Below are 22,064 nucleotides of genomic sequence, written 5' to 3' on the forward strand. Positions count from 1 at the left end.
CTCTCCTAACCTTTTTGTATTCCCTTTTGTCATCCTTTCCTTTGTTGCCCATTTACTTAGTGTATGCAATTTCAATTAGTTTCAATTTTGCCATTATTTCCTTATTCATCCATGGTGTGTCATTACTGGCTAGTCTGTTCTTGCTATTTAGTGGAATACCTTTCTCGTGGACTCTATTAATCACCGTTTTAAATGTTTCCCACTACTATGCTATACCTCTGTGAATAATTTTTTCCAGTTTATTTTTCCCTTAAAAATCAGCTTTTTTTCATTTTTTAAACTTTTGTCTTTATCTTGCTTATATATTGCTCAATCTTTATCTTAAATTTTATTATGTTGTGATTGCTATTGCTTAGATGTTCCCTATACTTATCTTCTTATCTGTTCAGGTTCATTTCCCATTACTAGATCCAGCAGTGCTCCCTCTCTGTTGGGTAAATAGAGGAGTCTTTCACAAATTGTAAAAATCCATTCCCTGTACCCTTTTGCTGCCTCTTGCCAGTTTGTTTGGGTGTAATTAAAATCTCCCATGATTATTCGCCTGTGTCCTTTATTCATTTCACATACTTCCTACATATTCCTTTTATGAAGTGATCTGTAGTATACCCCCTATTAGCCTGAACAATCCCTTTTATTTCAATCCATATGGATTCTGTTTCTCACCTTCTGTTAGTTGTGTCTCTTTTTTCCTATTCCCGTTATGTTATGTCGAATTAGTAGAGCGACCTCAGCCCCCACCTTTCTTCCCTATCCTTTCTGATTATGTCACAACATGCAATATTTAGTTACCAATCCTTGACATTCTTTATGTAGCCATATTTCAGCTATTCCTACTACACCTGCTTCCTCACTTCAGATTATTGTATCCAATTCCACTGTTTTGCTGTCGATGCTATTAACATTACTGGATAATCAATTTAATTCATCTTTAGTAGCTGTTCCTTTTACTTTATTTTTAACAGTCCTTTTATACTTTTGTTTTCTAACTATATTTGTTCCCTGAGCATTTATGTTGCGTTTCTTCCTTACCTTGATCTGACCTTTATTCTTATCTCCTATTTCTTTTATGTTCAGACTTATGTTATTCTCACCAGATTCTTCCCCCTTCTTACTAGTTTAAAGTCCTATTGACAGCCCTGGTTATCCTTACCACTTTGAAAGGTCCCACCCCTGTTCAGGTGGAGTCTATTCCAGTGGTATAGCTCCTTCCTGTCCCAGTACTGGTGCCAGTGTCCCATAAAATGTTACTGCTCCTTACCACACCACTCTTTTGGTCACGCATTCACCTTCCTGATTTGCCTATCCTGTGGCTTGGGTAATAGTGTGCGATTACCACCCATGAGGTCCTTTTTTTAACTTTAGTTCCTAGCTACTGATATTCCCTTTGTAGGATCTCCTCCCTTTTCTTCCCTATGTCATTAGTCCCAACATTGGCCCGAAACTACTGGATCCTCCTCCCACCTCCCCAATTTCTCCAGTTTCTCTGAGATATCCATTACCTTTGTATCAGGTAGGTAACACACCCTTCTGGACTCTCGGTCACAACAGCAAAGGACACTATCCATCCCCCTAATTATCGAATCCTCTCTGGTTCAAGTTTGGCCAATAAATGCAGCTTTGACAGAGTCATCCAAATCCTGAGAGCAATTTTTTAAAAATTAAAATAACATAGCTCTCCTAGGTATCCTCATGTGTAAACTTATGTGCACAAAGGAGTGAGAATCTATTGTCAAAATATAACCTAAGTCACAAATTTAATACAGCTTCATATTTCATGCCATAAACTATTTTAAGGTCCTGTATAGGACTTTGAAATAGAAACAGCAACCCAATGCCACTGAAGAAAATCTACTACATTGTGCAAGTTGTAAGAATTATTATGCCCTCTTCAGATGACTCTCAGCACTTACTGCCATCAGCATTGCTGTCACCTCTTTTACATCAGCTGCTGTTGAATCCAGGCTGCAATTGACAGAAATGCTTTGATGCGAAGAGATCATTAAATGGTTTAGTGAACTTCTGGCACTTCTATAGTTCAGGTGATGAATGTAAGCTTCTCGAGTTTTTCTTTCATTGCTTGTGATATCGCATCAATGCCAAGATTGGGGTTGTACCATATAATATTCTGGGAAATATGCACCATCCAATCCCCATGCTCTGATGGGTGTACAATTTCCTTGTAATTGAGTGAAGATAATTTTTCAACAAGGCTGCAACAATGATATTACAAGCTCTATTATGCAATAAGTTAGGGCAATGTACGTTAGAGATGCATATTCTTGGGCACAGGGGCGGGGGGCATGATTGAGGGTTTTAACATAATGAATGGAGAGGATTCAATCCAATTGCTTATGTTTTGAGATAAAAATAATAAGACCTGATGGCATGATCATACTATTTTTCAGGAAGGGGTGAAGTGACATCCCAGGAAATAGTTATTTTCTCAGAGAATCAGTGTCTTCCAGTCAAGACAATCAAAACATAAAGTGGTTATGGATCGACTATTGCCCTTTAGCAGCTTCCCACACTAAGGGCTGAAACTTGTTCTCCCGCCACTGAGAGTGACGCAGGTGCAGAAAATGGCAGCTGCCATGCATGGTCCCCGCACCACCACAATCTTGCGCCTGGCGGGCACTTTGCATCGGCACGACGGCCGCCCCCTCCCCAATCACGTGGCGGGGTGGCTTCGGTAACGCCATTCACGGCACCACCTGTTGAAGGAACAGATGCTGGCGCCAACTTTAAAAGGCTGCCAGCCCTGAAAACAGCACAACATAATGCAGAGTTGACCCTTTCTCTCCACCCCATGGTGCAGAGATGACCCCTTCCCCACCTCAGCGGTGGCAGCGTTCCCTGGACAATGCCGCACATTGCACTGAAAATCGGGAACTGAAGGTAAGATCGCTGTGGGTTACATTTAAATTAATGCAAAGATCTAATTAGCATATGGAAAGCAGGGTGCCATCGCAGAACAGCAGAGATGCCGCCATGGAGCTTCCCCACGGCCGGGAAGATCAGGCCTGGCAATCCCGGCGTCAGGTTCCGTAGTGGCCGCTGCCTCTCCAATTCTCTGACTCCCCCGCCATGGAACAAAATCCAGCCCTAACTTATTATTTCTGTGAAACTCTTTACTTACCTCAACCTGCTCTTCATATACCATTCTTCAGGCTTTTAAAACTCAAGCTGCATCTGTTTTATTCTAGCTAACTGCACTATGGGCCTCGATTTCTCAAATGTAAAAAAAAAAGCAGGGATACTCCCAAGATTTTGGCCTGCGATATATTATCAAGGCAATGTAGAGGGAGTTTTACAGTGCTATATCTGAGCTGGGTATTAGTTCCAGTGCTAACACCTCTCACTTTGCTGGACACAAAAACAAAATCACTACAAATCATTTTCCCTCGGAACAAAATTCTGTAAAATATACTTGTAAATGAAAACAGTTAAATACATGGATTTATTCCAGCTGCAATTTAGGTTATTCAGTTTATGACATAGTTTGTGCAATGTGCATAAGTTTCTATGCTTAGATGCATGTGTTTCAGTGGTAACGCATTCTTAGATCTGGGATCACACGACCAGGATGGAATAGAAAAGATATTTACTTCTGCCATCAAACCATCACAATTCAGAAAGAACCTACAGTTCCCTTTAAACGGCATCCAACTGTTGGTTAATTTTTTCCGCCACTCACCTACCTCCTGCTGCATTTTGTGAGCCGAGGGATTCGTCTTGTGGCTCTTCACTGTAGCAGCTTCATGGTTTGAATATCTCCCTTGTTCTTGATTACCAGAACTAGATACAGTACTCAAGGAGTGGCCTGACTAGAGTACTTACAGTTTAAAAATGACTTCATACTGTTTAGATGAAATGCCCTAGTTTTTCAGTCATACAGCGCCCAAAATAAATTGCCTCGTAAGCCTCCAATGCAGCAGGCAGGAAGTGCAATAAGCCTGCCATATTAGTAAAGGCCAAGAAATTAGCATTAAGTGCCCCTGTCTGAAAAAGGCATTATCCTTTTGCATATGTTATAGGGGTTTTCCAGAGTGGAAGTGGGGGAAGTTCTACTATTCACATTCCTTTTGCTACTTTTGACACAATGGGCTGGCATTTATCAGCCCTCTGGCATTGGAAGTCGTGGTGGGGTGGGCCTGGATAATTCTTCCAGGAGAGGCCCGCCATGATCTCTGACACTGAGAAGGCCCCGCCATATTTTACCGGCGGCAGTGAAGCCTCAGTGTGGCCCCCCACCGCATGGCAGCAGGATCTTCATCGTAATATGCTAATAAGATTAAAATGGAAGAATAGTTACCTACCTGGTAGCGAAGGCTGTCCCACGCCGATATTCCCGCTGTCGGCTGAAACTCCCAAGCCTTTGGAACTCTATTCGGAGTTCCGAGGTGTGGCACTCGTGGGGAGGGGGAAGGAGTGAAAATTTCAGGGTGGGAGGGGTTGGGGAGAGGGGAGAACTATTGTAATTGGTTGGGGGGATGATGGGAAGGAGTTGAGGGTCAATAGTTCTAAAGTTACGGGGGGAAAGATCACAAAATGAAAAGGTGCTTTTTTGGGGGGATATGTCACTGTAATACATGAGGACTCATGGTGGGGGTGGGGTGTGGGAGAGGGGAATCTAAGTTGAAATAACAGTGTTTGGCAGGTTCTGGTGAAGCAGCACCTTTAATTGTTGAAATGAGATTGAAGGGCCTGAAGTCCTTTAAAAATGGTGCCAGCACCTGCTCGCTACTCAAATTCAGCCCAATTAGTGAAGGAAGGCATATTTCCACTTTATTAGCTTGGTAACAAAAATTAAAAGCAAATTCTGAGTTTTTACACACACTTTAGGCCCCATTCATCGACTATACGACCATGCGATCATATGAATTAGGAGCAGAAGTAGGCCATTCAGCCCGTCGAGCCTGCTCTGCCATTTCATAAGATCATGGTTGATCTGTGTCTGTCTTGAATTCTACACTCCCATCTATCCCCGATAATCTTTGATTCCCTTGCCTAACAAGAATCTATCTAACTCTGCCTTAAAAATATTCAATGACCCCGCCTCCACCACCTTCTGAAGCACAGAATTCCAAAGTCGCACAACCCTCTGAGAGAAAAAAATTCTCCTTGTCTGTCTTAAAAGGGCGACCCCCTAATTTTAAATCAGTCCCCTCTAGTTCTGAACTCACCCACAAGAGGAAACATCCTTTCCACATCCACCTTGTCAAGACCATTCAGGATCTTATATACTTTAATCAAGTCTCCCCTCACTCTTCTAAACTCCAGTGAAAACAAGCCCAGTCTGTCCAACCTTTCCTCATAAGACAACCCGCTCATTCCAGGTATCAATTTAGTAAACCTCCTCTGAACCGCCTCCAAAGCATTCACATCCATCCTTAAATAAGGAGACCAAAACTGCACACTGTATTTGAGATGTGGTCTCACCAATGCCTTGTATAACTGAAATATAACATCCTTACTTTTATTTTCAATTTCTCTCATAATAAAGGATAGCATTCTTTAGCCTCCTTTATTACTTGCTGTACCTGCATACTAACCTTTTGTGGCTCCTGCACTAGAAACCTGGATCTCTCTGCAATTCGGAATTATTAGTTGTTCCCTGTTTAAGAAATACTCTGCTTTTTTATTCTTCTTGCCAAAGTGAACAACTTCACATTTTCCCACATTATACTTCATCTGCCAGATTTTTGCCCACTCACTCAACCTATCTATATCGGTCTGCAAGCTCCTTATGTCCTCGTCACAACATACTTTCCTACCTATCTTTGTGTCATCTGCAAATTTAGCTACCATGCCATTGCTCCCCTTATCTAAGTCATTGATATAAATTGTAAAAAGTTGAGGCCCCAGCACAGACCCCTGCGGGACTCCGCTCATCACATCCTGCCAAGAAAAGGACCCATTTATGCATACTCTCTGTTTACTGCCAGCTAACCAATCTTCTATCCATGCTAATATGTTACCCCTTACAGCATGAGCTCCTACTTTTCATAATAACCTTTTATGTGACACTGTCATGCAGACCCCCACCTGCCAAGAATAAGTCATATTAATTTTGCCCCATGGACATTAAATTTCAAATTGTTGCTGGGAAGAAGAGAAGGCCTGTTACAAGGGGTTGCCAGGCCCCTGGCTGGAAAGACATTTTTGCATATTAACAGTCAGTGCTTGTAGACAAAGGAGCTATCCCCTGCTCCAATTCAATCCACAAACAGATGTGGTCAGACCAGTTAGTCACATGACTAACTGACTATTGTACAGTTTTAAACTGAGTGTTTGAACTGGCAGAAAGCTCTTTGCTCCTGGATTGAAAGGACCTCTGCTGGCTGGCTCGTCACAGCCTGCCCGTTTGCTCCCATCTCTTTCTCATGAAACTCCAAATATCCACTGAAGACACATGAACCTCAAGAGAGAAAAGTCACCTATAGTGAACAAGGTTTAAGAAGAATACTGGGCCCCAACGAAAAGAGGTAACACAGTGGCGCAGTGGTTAGCACCGCAGCCTCACAGCTCCAGCGACCTGGGTTCAATTCTGGGTACTGCCTGTGTGGAGTTTGCAAGTTCTCCCTGTGTCTGCGTGGGTTTCCTCTGGGTGCTCCGGTTTCCTCCCACAGCCAAAAGACTTGCAGGTTGATAGGTTAATTGGTCATTATAAATTGTCCTAGTATAGGTAGGTGGTAGGGGAATATAGGGACAGGTGAGGATTTGGTAGGAACATGGGATTAGTGTAGGATTAGTATAAATGGGTGGTTAATGGTCGGCACAGACTCAGTGGGCCGAAGGGCCTGTTTCAGTGCTGTATCTCTAAATCTAAAAAAAAATCTAAATCTATAATCAAGGACTATACAGTGAGCTCAAAGAACCGTAACAACAATTCTTCAGATATTGCCTCAAACCTTTCCACTTTATTTTTCTTCGACTCTTTCTGTCCCTATCTGCATGTGTGTATCGCGTATACATGCTAGAGTAGGCATGTCGTGTATCCGTAAGCGCCAACTAAATTAGAGTTTAAGTTTAATAAAATTTCACCTACCTTCTTTAAACCTAAGAAAGCCTGTTTGTGCTAGTTTCTTTACCTTATAATTGGAAAGCGGTCAACAAGGATTCACCATGGGTGAGCTAAAAACACAGTGTTTAAAAGTAAAACCCTATTACAGTAAGACCAGGTGAAGGCTGAAAGGGAACCCTAGACCTGGGTGTAACAGGCATCTTGTCAAATGCCTTCTGGAAATCCAAGTACAGTACGTTAACGGGTTCTCCTTTATCCACAACGCATGTTGCTTCTTCAAAGAACTCCAATAAATTGGTTAAACATGATTTCCCTTTCACAAAACCGTGCTGACTATTCCCGATTACCTTAAGTTTTTCTAAGTGCCCAGCTATAGCCTTCTTAATGATCGATTCTAACACCTTCCCCACAACAGACATCGAGCTAACTGGCCTATAGTTACCTGTTTTCTGCCTCCACCACTTCTTGAATTGAAGGGTTATATTTGCTACTTTCCACTCTGATGGAACCTTTCCAGAATCTAGCGAATTTTGAAAAATTAACACCAACACATCTACTACCTCATTAGCCACCTCTTTTAAGACCCTAGGATGAAGCCCATCAGGACCCGGGGACTTGTCAGTCCGCAGAACTCCATTAGTTTGGTCAGTAACCACTTCCCTGGTGATTGTAATTTCACCAAGTTCCTCTCTTCCTTCCACCTTCTGATTTATAGCTATTACTGGAATGTTTTTTGTATCCTCTATAGAGAAGACAGAAGCAAACTATTTGTTCATTTCATCCACCATTTCCTTACTATCTATTATCAAATCCCCATTCTCACTCTCTAGCAGACCAAATCTCACTTTACTTACTCTTTTCCTTTTCAAATACCTCTAGAAACTCTTTGTTTTTACATTTCTAATTAGCTTCCTCTCATACTGTAATTTCTTTCTCCTGATTAGCCTTTTAGTCATTCTCTACCGTTCTTGATATTCTGACCAATCATCTGGCCTGACCTGACTAGTTGCAGCCTTGCTTAAGACAGAGATATGGGGAAATTTAAACCTAACCCACCAGACAGAAAGGCAACCCTTTGTATGGGCTCCCTCTTAGTTTGGGCAATGAGTCATACATGGTTCCACTCAGCACATCAGTCACACCAGTATATTTTCTTTGGTTTCTCTCAGGATTTGTAGATATATGTGTTGCACCCAAAAGTCTCTTCCTCACTCTTCAGCACCACAGACTTTTATCCACCCCAAATGCAGTCCCATTCTTTGGATTCAGGAGTCACTCAGCCTAGTCAATGGCAGGGATCTGAGCAGTTCCTTTGCAGCTAGTTGTCTTTTCACCAGTGCAGTCAATACTTGGGCATTGGCCAGGTCCTCTTGGCCTATCCATCTCTTGATCTAGGGTGGAAGGGCTAGTAGATACAGGTCCTTTATCAATAACTCCACAGTTCTTGCGGCAGAGTTGCTGTCCAGGTTGAAGCCAACACTTGGCAACGTATATCAAGCCACACAACTCAGAGTGGAGTGACTTTTTCCTGGTAGGTCCAGGCATTGAACCTCTGTACCCATACTGTTAAGGTGGTGCCAGCCCTGGTGAGGATCTCCATCTTCAACTGTGGCTAGTTGGCCACCATCTGCAGCTCTAGGTCAAAGTAGGCCTTCTGAGTATCACAGACTAAGTAGGGTGCCACAGTGCCAGCCCATTGATCTTGCCACTTTTCCTGTTCACCTCATATTTCAAAAGACAAGAGATATGCCTCCACATCATCCTTTGGAGTAATTTTCTGCAGCATTAGGTGGTCTAAGATGGTCTGGAAAGGGCATTTCTGCCCCTCCATCCAGCCCTACCACTGCCAAATTCAACAATCTCTACCCAACTCTGGCAACCTGGTTCACTAGTAGTCAGGCGCTCTCCTGCTGAGTACAAGGGTCTGGCTGGTCCTCGCTTATGCAATCTCATGGGCCTCTTTTTTAAAAAAATATTGTTCATGGGATGTGGGCGTCGCTGGCAAGGCCAGCATTTGTTGCCCATCCCGAATTGTCTTTGGCAACTGAGTGGCTTGCCAGGCCATTTTAGAGGGCAGTTAGAAGTCAATCACATTGCTGTCAGTCTGGAGTCACATGTAGACCTGAGCAGGTAAGGATGGCAGATTCCCTTCCCTAAAGCGCATTAGTGAACCAGATGGGTTTTTACGATAATCGCTGATAGTTTCAGGGCACCATTACTGAGACAAGGTTTCAATTCCAGATTTTTATATATTAATAAAATTTATTAAGTGATTGAATTTAAATTCCACCAGCTGCCATGGTGGGATTTGAACTGATGTCCTGGGGGCATTAGTCTGGGCCTCTGGATTACTAGTTCAGTGACATTACCTTTGTGCCACGACCTCCCATCTTGCAGATCTCAAGTACTCAATGCCAGTTCTCTCAATATTTTCTCCATTGGGTTGGTCTCTCTCTAATAGAGACTCAGAGCCTACTTCTGGTACCATGGTTGAAATTTTAACCCACTCAAAACCCACCTACTGTACAGCGTTAAAATCAGGCCCGTCATGTGTTGCAGGGTCCTACCACCATGGTGCCTTTTTAAAAAAAAACTGTAGTCCTTGTTCACTCCAAGTTACAAACATCTTTTATTTTACCTAACACAAAGCCCAATCATGCAAACCATCTTTTAGCTTTTCAACTCCCAGCCTCTCTCTACACTTGCTTCCCCTGAACCTCCCCTTTTATGTTCTCCTGGCTGGGAAAAGTCTCCTTCCTGACTCCCTCTAGGAGCTTTTATTAAAGGGTAGCTTCTTAAAGAGGTCAGCCTTTATTCAGGGTCCAGAACGCCATCAGCCAACAGCTGATATACCGGCTCTCGGTCACACTGCTCCACAATGTCTACCAACATCACAGAATGATACAGCACAGAGGAGGCCATTCAGCCCATTGAGCTGGCTGTTTGATAGAGCAATCCAATTAGTCCGATTCACCTGCTCTTTCCACCATAGCCCTGCTAATTTTTTCCCTGCAAGTATTTATCCAATTCCCACCTGAAAGTTACTATTGCATGAGCTTCCACCAGCCTTTAGATCATAATAAATGATAATATCCAGATCATAACAACTCGCTGCATAATTCTTTTTCCACATAGCCTTGGTTCTTCTGCTAATCACCTTAAATCTGCCATCTCTGGCTACCTCCTGTCACTGGAAACAGTTTTTCCCTAAAGGTTTTTCCTTATTTCATCTATTGGAACCTTCATGATTTTGAACAGCGCTATCACATTTCTTAACTTTCTCTGCTCTAAGGAGAACAACTGCAGCTTCTCCAGCTTCTTCATGTACCTGAAGACCCTCGTCCCTGGTGCCATTCTAGTAAATATCTTCTATATTTCACCAGTCTGTTGTTATGACAGTGCTTCTGTAATTTATTTTTTTGAGGACTCGTATTTTAGAATTGTGGAAGTTGCTTTATTTGGGAAAACTGAAAAGGATTTTGTGGATGTTTGAGGTCATCGGAAGGCCATTTGGACTTGGGTTGTAAACAACCCACCTGAAGTCATCTGAAGTCACCTATCTTCAGATAAATACCCAGCAGGGGCTTTTTGACTTGGGGGAGATGTTTACAGGGAAATGACAGGTCAAGATTTACAGGGGTCAAGAGGCTTGACTCTTGAGATTGCTTTCATTTTCACTTTGGACAGTGAGTTGGGGTTTGGACAGTGTTTTGAAAGGAGTTTAAGTATCAACCTGCCAAGGAGAAAACACCAACTCAGCCTTTCCCCATCTCTTTGAAAGGTCTGCCAGCTTTTCCATCTCTTTGAGAAGCTCTTCAAAGCGAGTGTAAGAAATAGAGAAATTAATGCTGCATTCTTCTTGAAAGGCCTGCCAGAAACCACTGTTGTCGCATTTCTCCTGGAATGCCTGCCAAACTGATCTTCAACGTTGCCTGAAAAGAGCTGTTCTAGAAAGATCCCAGTGACAGCCATCTATTCATATTTAGGATGCCAAACCAAAAAGGGACTACTGATGTCTTTCCATATCTTCTCTTTTTTTCTGCAAGGCCCAGTAAATATTTGGTCAAAGTATTCTTTTTGTCTTTTTTTTGTGGCAGAGTTCTGAAGAGAAAATTTCTATTTTTTGGTTAACCAGTGTGGGAGGGTGTATATGTGTGTGCGTGTGTGTGTGTGAATGGCTATGGTAAAAGGGAACTTTCATATTTCACTCTGTGTGTTAATACTTTGCTTCGTTACTGGTTATATCTTGTTTTATAATAAACTGATAATTTTTTGCTTATTAAAGGTTGGTGTATTTTCTTCTGGGTTAAGGAGTAGAGTCTACGATTGACCAGATTGGTAACTGGGTAGACATTAAAATATATGTTGTGACCTGTGGAGAAGTGGAACAAGAAAAGACAGTGTACTCCTCCTGCCTCGGTTGTAACAGTGTCTATGCCCTCCTAAAGCATGTTACTATTCTCATCACTCTTCACTACATTTCCAAGTTTCGTATCAAATGCAAACTTGGAGATTATGCCCTGTATATCCAAGAACAGCCCATTAATAGGCATCAAAAGTTGTCCTAATATTGATCTTTGTGTACTTCCTCTAATCTGAAAACCCACCATTCACCAGTACGCTCTACTTTATGTCCTTAGCCAATTTTGTACCCAATCAATACCACTGCCCCTTTAATCCCATGGGTATAATGTTGCTAACAAGTCTGTTATGTGGTATTTCATCAAACTTTGTTTGAAAGTTCATATACACAATGTCAACCACACTACCCGCAACAACTCACCCCATTACTCCAGCAAAGAATTCACTCAGGTTAGTTAACTTTTATTAGCCTTTAATAAATCTGTGCTGACTTTCATTTTTTAGCCTTAACTTTTCCCAGTAATTTTGTTCCAGATTATTTTCTCTCAAAGTTTCCCACCACCAACGTTAGGCTAACTGGCCTGTAGTTGCTGGGTATAACCCCCTCCACATTTTTGAACAGGGGTGTATCATTTGCAATCCTCCAGTCCCCTGGCAACATTCCCATATATAAGGAAGATTGGAAGATTGTGGCCAGAGCCTCCCCAATTTCTACCTTTACTTCCCTCAGTAACCGAGGACGCATCTCATCCAGACTGGGAGACTTTTCTATTTCGTGTACTGTAAACCTGTTAAGTATGTCCTCCTTATCTATTTTTAATCCTATCAAATATCATTCCAACCTCTTTCTTTCATGCTACATTGACAACATCCTCTTTTCTAGTGAAGGCAGATACAAAGTTCTCATTTGACAAATCATGCCATCTACTTCCCCAAGATGAACCTTTTAGCCCCGAGTTTGCCTCACCTTTCCTTTGACTACTTTTTACTATTTATATATTTATGAAAGACTTTTGGATTCCCTTTTATGTTAGTCACTAATCTATTCTCATAATCTATCTTTTCCCCTCTTGCTCCCTTTTTAAGGTATCCTGTGTAGTTCCTATATTCAGTTTGCTTCTCTACTATATTATCAATCTGACGTTTATCATAAGCCTCCTTTTTCCATTTCATTTTAACGTCTATATCTTTCTTCATCCATAGAGCCCTAGCTTTGGATACCTTCCTTCTCCCCTCATTGAAATGTATCTACTCTGTACCTGAACTATTTCCTCCTTGGAGGCCTCCCATTGTTCAATTAGTGTTTTGTCTACCAATTTTTGATTCCAATCCACCTGGGCCAGATACCTTTTCAACCCACTGAAATTAGCGCTCCTCCAGTTAAATATTTTTATGCTTGATTGTTCCTTGGCCTTCTCCATAATTATTCTAATATTAATAATAACAAAGTTATGATCACTGTTCCCCAAATATTTCCCCACTGAAACTTATTCCACTTACCCCACTTAATTTCCCAGACTGGATCTAACAGTGCTTCCTTCCTCATTGGACTAGAAACACATTGATTAAGAAAGCTCCCTTGTACATATTTTAGGAATCCTCCCCCTTTTAGCCCTACTAGGGTTATTTGCCCAGTCTATATTAGGATAATTGAAGCCTCCCATTATCACTACTCAGTTCTTGCGTCTTTCTGAAATTTGCCTGCAAATTTGCTCCTCTATCTCCTTCCCAGTATTTGGTGGCTAACCCAATAGTGTAATAGCTCCTCTAATTAGTTCCTTAATTCTAACCAGGTAGCTTCTGTATTTGATCTCTCAGATACATCATGTCTTTACAGTTTTATAATAGTTTCTTTGATCAATACTGCCAACTCCACCTCCTTTTACCCTTTCCTATGTTTCCTAAATACCTTGCAGCCAGGTAACGTAAAGTTTCCAGGCCTTCCTTTGTGCCAGGTCTCTGTTTGTGCCATCATATCATAGAACCATGTGGCGACTTGTGACTAAGCTCACTAACTTTATTTACCACATTATGTTCATTACACACATGTACTCCAAATCCATCTTAGAGTGCTCACTATCTGATCCTTCCCATTTCAGAACTATTCTTTACTCTTGTGATATTTGTCTCCCCCAGTCCTCTGTGCACCTTGTTTTTCCTTTCCAATGTTTCATCCTGGTTTCCATTCCCAAGCCTAATTAGTTTAAATCCTCCCCATGGCACTGGTTAACCTTCTCGCGATAACATTGGTCCCAGCTCTGTTGAAGTGGAGCCCGTCCATCTTTAACAGGTCCGATCTGCCCCAGAATTGGACGCAATACTCCAAGAATATGAAGCCCTCCCTCCATTTCTCCAGCCACATATTAACCTGTCTTATTCAACTATTCCTATACTCACTAATATTTACAAAGGTAGTACATTACTATCTTTGAGGTCTTGCTTTTTATCTTCTTCCCTAACTCCTGAAACTCTGTTTGCAGGACCTCAATCTTTTTCCTTTCTTTGCCATTGGATCCCACATTGGCCACAACTTCTGGCTAGATTGTGCACCCTCTCAGCCATATCCTTTACCCTGGCACCAAGGAGGCAACACACCATCTGGGACTCACATCAGCGCTTGCAGAAATGCCTATCTGTCCCCTGATTAATGAATCCCCTGTGACATCTGCATTCCTACACTTCAGTGTATCTCACTGTGCAGTCCTTTGCCCCACCATTCCATACACTCCCCAAAGGTGTCATTACCCTCACCAGTATTTAGTACTGAAAACCAATCAGTGAGCTCCACACTCCCAGGGGATTTCTGCACTGCCTAGCTCTTTCTGCCCTCCTGAATGGCCACCCACTTACTGTCCTGAGTTAAACGTACAATTTATTCATATGTTTGTAAATGTGCGTTTAAATATACAGTGGCTTTGTAAAATATGTGTAAATCTATAATGTATAATTACTTCATGAAATGTGAATGTACTTTGCGAGAAAATTTAATAAAAAGAATCACAGAAATTTGCTGTTCAAAAGGAAGCCATTCGGCCCATCGTGTCTGGATTGCTACAGCAACCCAAAAGAAAGCCCACTGCCTTGTATCTTCCTATGTGTCAAATTTTAATCTATTCACTTAAACATCCAATGGTCTCTGTCTCAACTACTCTCTGTAGCGAAGCATTTCATGTTCCAACAATTCTGTGTAAAAATCTGCATGAAATATTCATATATGCTTATTCAATTAGAACCTACATATTTGGGATTCTGGTGGTAACAATGATTTTAAAGTAATGGTTCCAGCTTGTGTTCATAACCACTGTTAGTTAGTTGGAATTCCTAAGTACAGATTTTCCTTTTTTTAAAATGGTTATGTTAGGTGTTGTATTTTCAAATGCACATAAGCTGAGAGTTCATCTTTCCCCTTTTTCATTCACTCATCTGTGTTAGATGAAACAGTCTGTGCCTGCATTATGGCAGCTTTCACTATAGTGATGTGGAAACACTCCAGGTTTGTCATTGATTAGTGTTTTGCTAGTTTGTTGTTCAAGTAATTGTTTTTTTCCCCTGCTGTGTAACAAGAGTCTATAACCTAGCAGTTGCACTGTGGAGCTTTGCATTGCTCAAAACAGTGTTTCAACCAAGTAGTAGAGTGCTGAGGGGAGAAATGTTACTGTAACTTAATGACACAGCATATGTGCTTCAATTAATTATGAATGAGTTAAACTTGAGTAGGAGATGCCCCAGCTTAATGTCGACTACCTGCTTGAATTCTTGATGAGCAATAGATTTCTTTTTAACTTGAGGTCCAGTGCTCAGGATAGCCATTTGTAGTTGGTTTTTTATTGGTTCAGTAGCTGGGCTTTGGGGTGAGGGTTCTTACTTAGGGTTTATTCAGGTGTTCCTGAAAGCACAACAGACACTTGGTGAAGTACAACTCCAGGGGTTGTGGATGCCAAGTATCTCACTTGTCGGTCTTTCTGTTAAACATCAGCGGGTTGTTTAACTGTGGTTCGGGAGAGGAGATGAATTTTAACGATTCTGCAGGGACTCACTTTCCAGAATGGGTCATTTGATATAGACATACTTTTTAATAATGTTTCAGTGAGCAAGTACTGAAAAAATTTGGAAGCTGTCTTAGGAATACTGTATCACTGTGTGTCCAGGGAGAATCAGACACTCTCTAATACCCTATCACTGTGTTTAAGATGAATCAGATGCCAGCTAGTACTGCATCAACAACAACAACAGGCATTTTTATAGAGCCCTTAAAATCATAAAAAATCCAAAGGCCCACAGGAGCATTATCAAACAAAATTTGATATGGAGCCACATGAGGAAACATTAGGAGAGCTGACCAAAATCTTGGTCAAAGATATAGGTTTTGAGAAGGAAATAGAGGTAGCAAGGTGGAGAGATTAAGGGGTAGAATTCCAGAGCTTAGGGCTAGGCAACTGAAGTCATGGCTGCCAATGTGCAGCGATTAAAATTGGTGATGTACTAGACCAGAATTGGAGGAGTGCAGAAAACTTGGAGGATTATAGGGCTGGAGGAGGTTGCAGAGATAGGGGGGAATGAGGCCATGAAAGGATCTAAAAATAAGGATGAGAATTTTAAAATGGAGGCATTGCCAGACCATGAGCCAATATAACTCAGTGAACACAAGGGCGATGGGTGAATGGGATTTGATGTGAATTAGGAAACTGGCAGCAGAGCTTTGGATGAGCTCAAGTTTATAGAGGGTACAAGGCGAGAGGCAGCCAGGAGAGCATTGGAACAGTCAAGTCGAGTCTCTGGCTGGGTTCTTGTTCCCCTTCTGACGTCGGGTTCCATGTCTGGGGGTGGGGAGGGGGGAGTGTAAGATCAGAGCGGCAGCAGCCCACCATGGTGCCCGACAGCGGGATTGCCGGACCCAATTTTCCCGGAAGTGGGAAAGCTCCATGGCGGGCCCTCCGCCGCTCTGCAACTGCACCCGACTTTACATATTTAAATTACCTGTTTGCATGAATTAAAATGAAAACCAGAGCAATTTTACCTGCAGTTCCGTATCTTTAGCGCATCCTGTGACACTCACACGCCTTCACTTTCCAGTCCAGGGAAAGCTGGTGCCACCGAGGTGGGGAAGGGGGATCTCTGCATTTGTACTTTAGTGTGGGGTGGGGGCGGTGGGGGGGGAAGGGGTCAACTCAGCATTTGTAGTGTAGTTGGGAGGGACGGGGGCAACTCTGCGGTTTCTTCACAGGGCTGGCAGCCCTTTAAAAATAGTGCTAGTGCCTGCACAGAAGCAGTTGATGCTGTTCACGGCATCGCTGAGATCACCCCCACCGCATGATTGTGGGGGGGACTGCCCTGCACATGACAATGAGCCGCCAGGCTCAAAATCGCAGCGGCATGTCGGCGCACAGCCGGTGTGTGCGGATCGCCATTTTTACACCTGCCACTGCTCTCGGTGGTGGGACCGCAAGATTCAGTAAGATGAGAATCAGACACCTGCTTTCTAATAGTGTATCTCTCCGGGTAAGGTGAGAATCAGACACTATAGCTTATAGAGAATGAAAAAGGGCGTGGGGTAGCTTTAATAATTTGAGAAAACAATGGCACGAGGAAAAATAGGCATAACTAGCATTAATATAGAAATAGAATCCATATGGATTGAGGTAAAGGATAAGAAAGATTGATCACACCAATAGAGGCATTCTATAGGCCACCTGAAGGAAAATGGAGGAAGAAATATGCAAGCATACCTATGAAATAAGTAAAAGACATGCAATAATAATTGTGGGCGATTTCAACTACCACTAAATAAACTGGGAAGAAAACGTAGGGAAAGAGATAAAGTGATTGGAATTTTTATAGTATGTTCAGGACTCCATTCTTACCCAGTTCGTAAGAAGCCCAACAAGAAAGGAATCATGCTGGATCTAGTAATGGGAAATGAACCAGAGCAGATAAGAGAAGTAAGCATAGAGCAACAGCTAGGCAATAGCAGTCGCAACATAATTGTAGTTTATGTAATAGCTGAGCAATTTGTTATACTGCCCTCTCTATTGGGGAGGTGTAATCTCTGCTGCCCTCTCTGTTTGAAGCGGTGTTAATAAATTTTGTTCAAAAATGGCTGCTTGCTGTGCGAGTACATGTTAGACTTACTCAGTGCAATACACAACAGAAAGATGGTGATGTGGATGGGATTGAGTTCTCGATTTAAAGAAACTCTCTCATCGTGGTGGGTGTAGCGTGAATTTAGAAGTCAACCATAGAGACATGTTCGTTGGAGGTCTAAAGAACAATTTATTTCTTCTTCCTTCCTACATACTTTCAATTAACCTATCTGGCTTAGAGGCCTGCTCAGGTCGGGAAAAAAGAACCCGACCCGAACCAGACCAATCCACAGCGGACCTGACCTTGACCTGGCCCGAGTCCCTCCGATTTTTGCCCCGAGCCCAACCCGACCTGAACCCGCCTCAGCTCGACCAGACCCGCGCCCGACCCGACCATCCCTTTACTTACCTTCCGACTGGGAAGCTACACGAAGCTGCAGCGCATGCATGATGACGTCATAGTGACATCACTCGCTCACTGCGCAGACTCAGTTTCGCCCCGGACTTCCAGCTGAGCTAAGTTTTTTTATTTTTAATACTTAGCGGAAGAGCACTTACCGTGTGTGTCTGGCCCAAGCCGACCTGAGCCCGACCTGGACTCGGCCCGACCCGACCCGAGTCCGAAAGCCATACCCGGAAGATGGGCCTGATCAGACCCAAACTCGACACATGTCATCGGGTCCCATCGGGTTCAGGTCGGGTCGCAGGCCTCTAATCTGGCTTCCTTTACTTTCTGTCTGGGTATCTTCTTGACTCTGCTGTTTCAACATCTCAGACTGTGTCAACCCTGAATTTTGACGTTGACTACCAACTCCACTTAATGGTTGAGACTGTGAAATTGATTGATTAGGCTTAATCAAAGACCGTGACTCACTTTGCTCTACCAAGGATTCTGAGATACTGGTAAACTTTCAGTTTCTTTGTAACTTGCATTTTCTTTCTGACTTTCACTTGGGACTGTAGGAATTTGGACTATAGCAGGTTTCTCATGCACTCCCTTTGTCAGAGTTCCTCTTTTAATCAAATGATCTACGTGACATTGATGGAGTTTCTCTCCAATCTGCACTAGATATGTGAATGCACCTAGTCTTTTTACAACAACTCCAAACACATACTTCTCCTTAAACCTCGCTGGTTTTTCACCATGACCTTCTGAGCAGCACTGAACTCTTTAAGGTTCATGCCTCGTGTATCATGACTCATCTTCACTCTGTCTGGCTTTTCTCCTACTTTGCTATTGAGGTCAGGCTTAGGCAAACTAAACCTTGTCCTAGCAGTGTGTTTAAGCACTAATTCATAAGGTAAGTAACCTGTTGTCGACTATGGGGTTATCCTGTAAGAGAACAGAAAATTATCTAGCCTGTGTGACAACTTTCTAAGTGAAAGAATTTACCCTCATCTTCCCTCTATATCTTTTGCTAATGATTTTAAATCTATGACCTCTGGTTATTGACCCACTCATCAGAGAGAACAGCCTTTCTCTATTTACTATGTCAAAAACCTCATCATCTTGAAAAGCTCTGTTAGGTCACCTTTTAACCTTATCTGTCCCAAGGAGAACAGTCCTAACTTTTCCAACCTCTCCTCGTAACTGAAGGCCCCCCGTCACTGGTTAGATCCTGGTAAAGCTCCTCTATACCCGTTAAAAAACAAAAAAATAGGAGCAGGAGTAGGCCATACGGCCCCTCGAGCCTGCTCTCCCATTCAATAAGATCGTAGCTGATCTTCTAACTCAACTCCAATTTCCTGCCTGCTCCCCATGTCCTTTGATTCCCTTAGTACCTAAAAATCTATCAATCTCAGTCTTAAATATACTCATCGACTAAGCATTCCAGAGCCCTCTGAGGTACAGAATTCCAAAGATTCCCAACTCTAAGTAAAGAAATTTCTCATCTCAGTCCTCAGTGCCCGACCCCTTACTCTGAGACTTTGCCCCCTAGTTTGAGATTCTCCAGTTGTCAGCATTTAACCTTTCAAGCCCTCTAAGAATTTTATACATTTACATGACATCACCTCTCATTCTTCTAAAGTCCAGAAAATATAGGCCTATTCTATTCAATCCCTCCTTATAGGACAGCCCTCTTGTCCCAGGAATCAATCTAATGAGCCTTCATTCCACTCCCTCCAAGGTAAGTAAATCCTTTCTTGGAAAAGGAGAACAAAACTGTGTACAAGGTATTCCAGGTGTGGTCTAAACAAAGCCTTATATAATTGCAGCAAGACTTCTTTATTCTTAGACAGCAACCCCTTGCAATAAAGGCGAACTTATCATTTGCCTTTCTAATTGCTTGCTGCACCTGTATGCTAGCTTTCTGTGATTAATTGTGCAACAACACCCAAATCCCTCTAAATACTAGCATTTACTAGTCTCTCACTCCATCTGCCACCTTCTTGCCCAATCACTTAACAGTCTTTGCAGCCTCTTTGTGTCCTCCTCGCAGCTTAATTTCCCATCTAGCTTTGCATCGTCAGCAAAACTAGATCTATTACCCTCATTCCTTCATCTATGTCATTGATACAGATTGTAAATAGCTGAGATCCAAGCACTGACCCTTGTGGCGTTTCATTAGCTCAGCCCTACCATCCGGAAATGACCCAATTATTCCTGATCTTTTTTTTCTGCCTGCTAACTAATCCTCAGACCCTTTTAATATATTACCCCAAATCCCATGAGCCCAATTCTTGATTAACAACCTCGTCTCTGGTACCTTATCAAATATCTTCTGAAATCCAAATGTCCACTGGTTCCCCCTTACCCACCCTGCTAGTTGCACCTCAAAATACTCTTACTAAATTTGTCAAACACATTTTTGCTTTCGTAAAACCGTGTTGATTCTGGCTAATCATATTGTGATTTTCCAAGTGCTCTGTTACCACATCCTTAATGATAGATTATAGCATTTACACTGATATCAGACGAACTAGCCTAGAGCTCCATGTTTTCTCTCTTCCTCCTTTCTTAAACAGCGGGGTTACATTTGCTACCTTCCAATTTAGGAAATTCTGAATGATCAAAACCAATGCATCCACTATCTCTGCAGCCATCACTTGGTGTAGGCCATCAGATCCAATGGATTTTTTGGCTTTTAATCTCATTAATTTCTCCAGTACTTTTTATTTATTAATATTAATTACTTTAAATCCCTCACTCTCTTTAGATCCATGTTCCTCACTATTTCGGATATGTTTTTTGCATCTTCCACTTTGAAGACAGATACAACATATTTGTTTAATATCTCTGCCATTTCCTTATCCCACGTTATAATTTCTCCTATCTTTGCCTCTAAAGGACCCATGTTTACTTGCACTAATCTCTTTTCACATACTTGTAAAAGCCCTGACAGTCTGTTTTATATTTCTTGCTAGGTTACTCTCATTCTATTTTCTCCCTCTTGATCAATTTCTTGGTCATGCTTTGCTAATTTTTACACAAGAACACAAGAAGCAGGAATAGGCCATTCTGCCCTTCAAGCCCACTCTGCTGTTCAATGAGATCATGGATGATCATCTAATTGAATACCATTTTCCTGCACTATCCCTCCGGTCTTTTGGGGTCAAAGTTTAAGGAGGCCGGATCACCGTCCCTTTCAACACTTAATAGGAATGGGGGTCCTGCCCCCAAGAGCTGCTGGCCAATCAAAGGGCCGGCAGCTCAGCAGTATCAGCAGCACCACCGGGAGCAGTGGCTGCTACCAGTACTGCAAAGGCCTCAGACCCAGGCCCAGCATTGAAATGCCGGACCCGAGGTAGGTGAGGTGGGATCACCAGGGTCGGTCCGGAAGGCCCCAGCAGTGTGGGTGTTCAGTCCAGGGGAGGGGGGTCACGGGGTTACAGTGGTTCCCAAAGGGGGGAAGTCCTCCACGGGCCACGAATCCCAAGCCCCCTGGGGGGGACGGCCAGGGGGGTGCCTCATTTTCCAAAGCATCTTTCCCGCACGGCGGAGGCCCCCCTCGCCATTGGTACGATCTCAGCGGTGGCGGGAAGAGGCCCTTAATTGGCCATCAATAGGCCACTTAGGGCCTCGATTGGCCTCTGGGTGGGAAGGCTGACATCTGCCTATTCTGCCCCCAGGAAGATTGGGTCCAGCAATCCCGATGCGGGTTCTGTGACGGGCGCTGCTACTCTGATTCTCTGCCACACCCCCGTCACGGAACCAGCCCTGTATTTCTGTTTTTCCTACCAAAGTGGATAACCTCACATTTCTCCACATTGTTTTCCATCTGCCAAATTTTTGCCCACTCGCTTAGCCTCTCTAAATCCCTTTGAAGTGTCTTTGCATCCTCCTCACAATACACACTTCCACCTAGTTTTGTGTTATCTGCAAACTTGAAAATATTACATTTAATCCCCACATCCAAATCATTGATATAGATTGTGAATAGCTGGGGCCCAAGCACTGATTCTTGCCGTACCCTATTAGTCATAGCCTGCCATCCTGAAAATGACCCATTTCTTCCTAAACTCTGTTTTAAAACTGTTCCAATTCTCCAGCTGACTACTCTTTTTGGCAACATTATAAGCATCTTCTTTTAATCTAACAGTATCAAAAACTTTTCTAATTAGCCATGGCTGTGCCACTTTTACAGTAGAGTTTTTAT

The 22,064-nt window shown here is 42.7% G+C and overlaps 1 protein-coding gene across 18 annotated transcripts in view; it reads left to right on the plus strand.

The window, feature by feature from the left end:
- The window catches only part of slc8a3 (solute carrier family 8 member 3), a 923,598-nt gene that overhangs the window by 824,777 nt on the left and 76,757 nt on the right, over window positions 1–22,064 (plus strand). For 2 of the 18 annotated variants that reach the window (XM_068039530.1, XM_068039531.1), the window contains exon 3: window positions 2,232–2,262. The exons of 15 other annotated variants lie outside the window; for them this stretch is intronic. In XM_068039530.1, coding sequence (XP_067895631.1) covers window positions 2,232–2,262 — 31 coding nt within the window. Of the gene's footprint in view, window positions 1–2,231; window positions 2,263–2,417; window positions 2,435–22,064 lie in introns of all 18 variants that reach the window. One more of the 18 variants, XM_068039529.1, reaches the window with a different exon arrangement.

This window comes from Heterodontus francisci, chromosome 9 (assembly GCF_036365525.1).
Source record: "Heterodontus francisci isolate sHetFra1 chromosome 9, sHetFra1.hap1, whole genome shotgun sequence".
In the NCBI taxonomy this organism is placed as follows: domain Eukaryota; kingdom Metazoa; phylum Chordata; class Chondrichthyes; order Heterodontiformes; family Heterodontidae; genus Heterodontus; species Heterodontus francisci.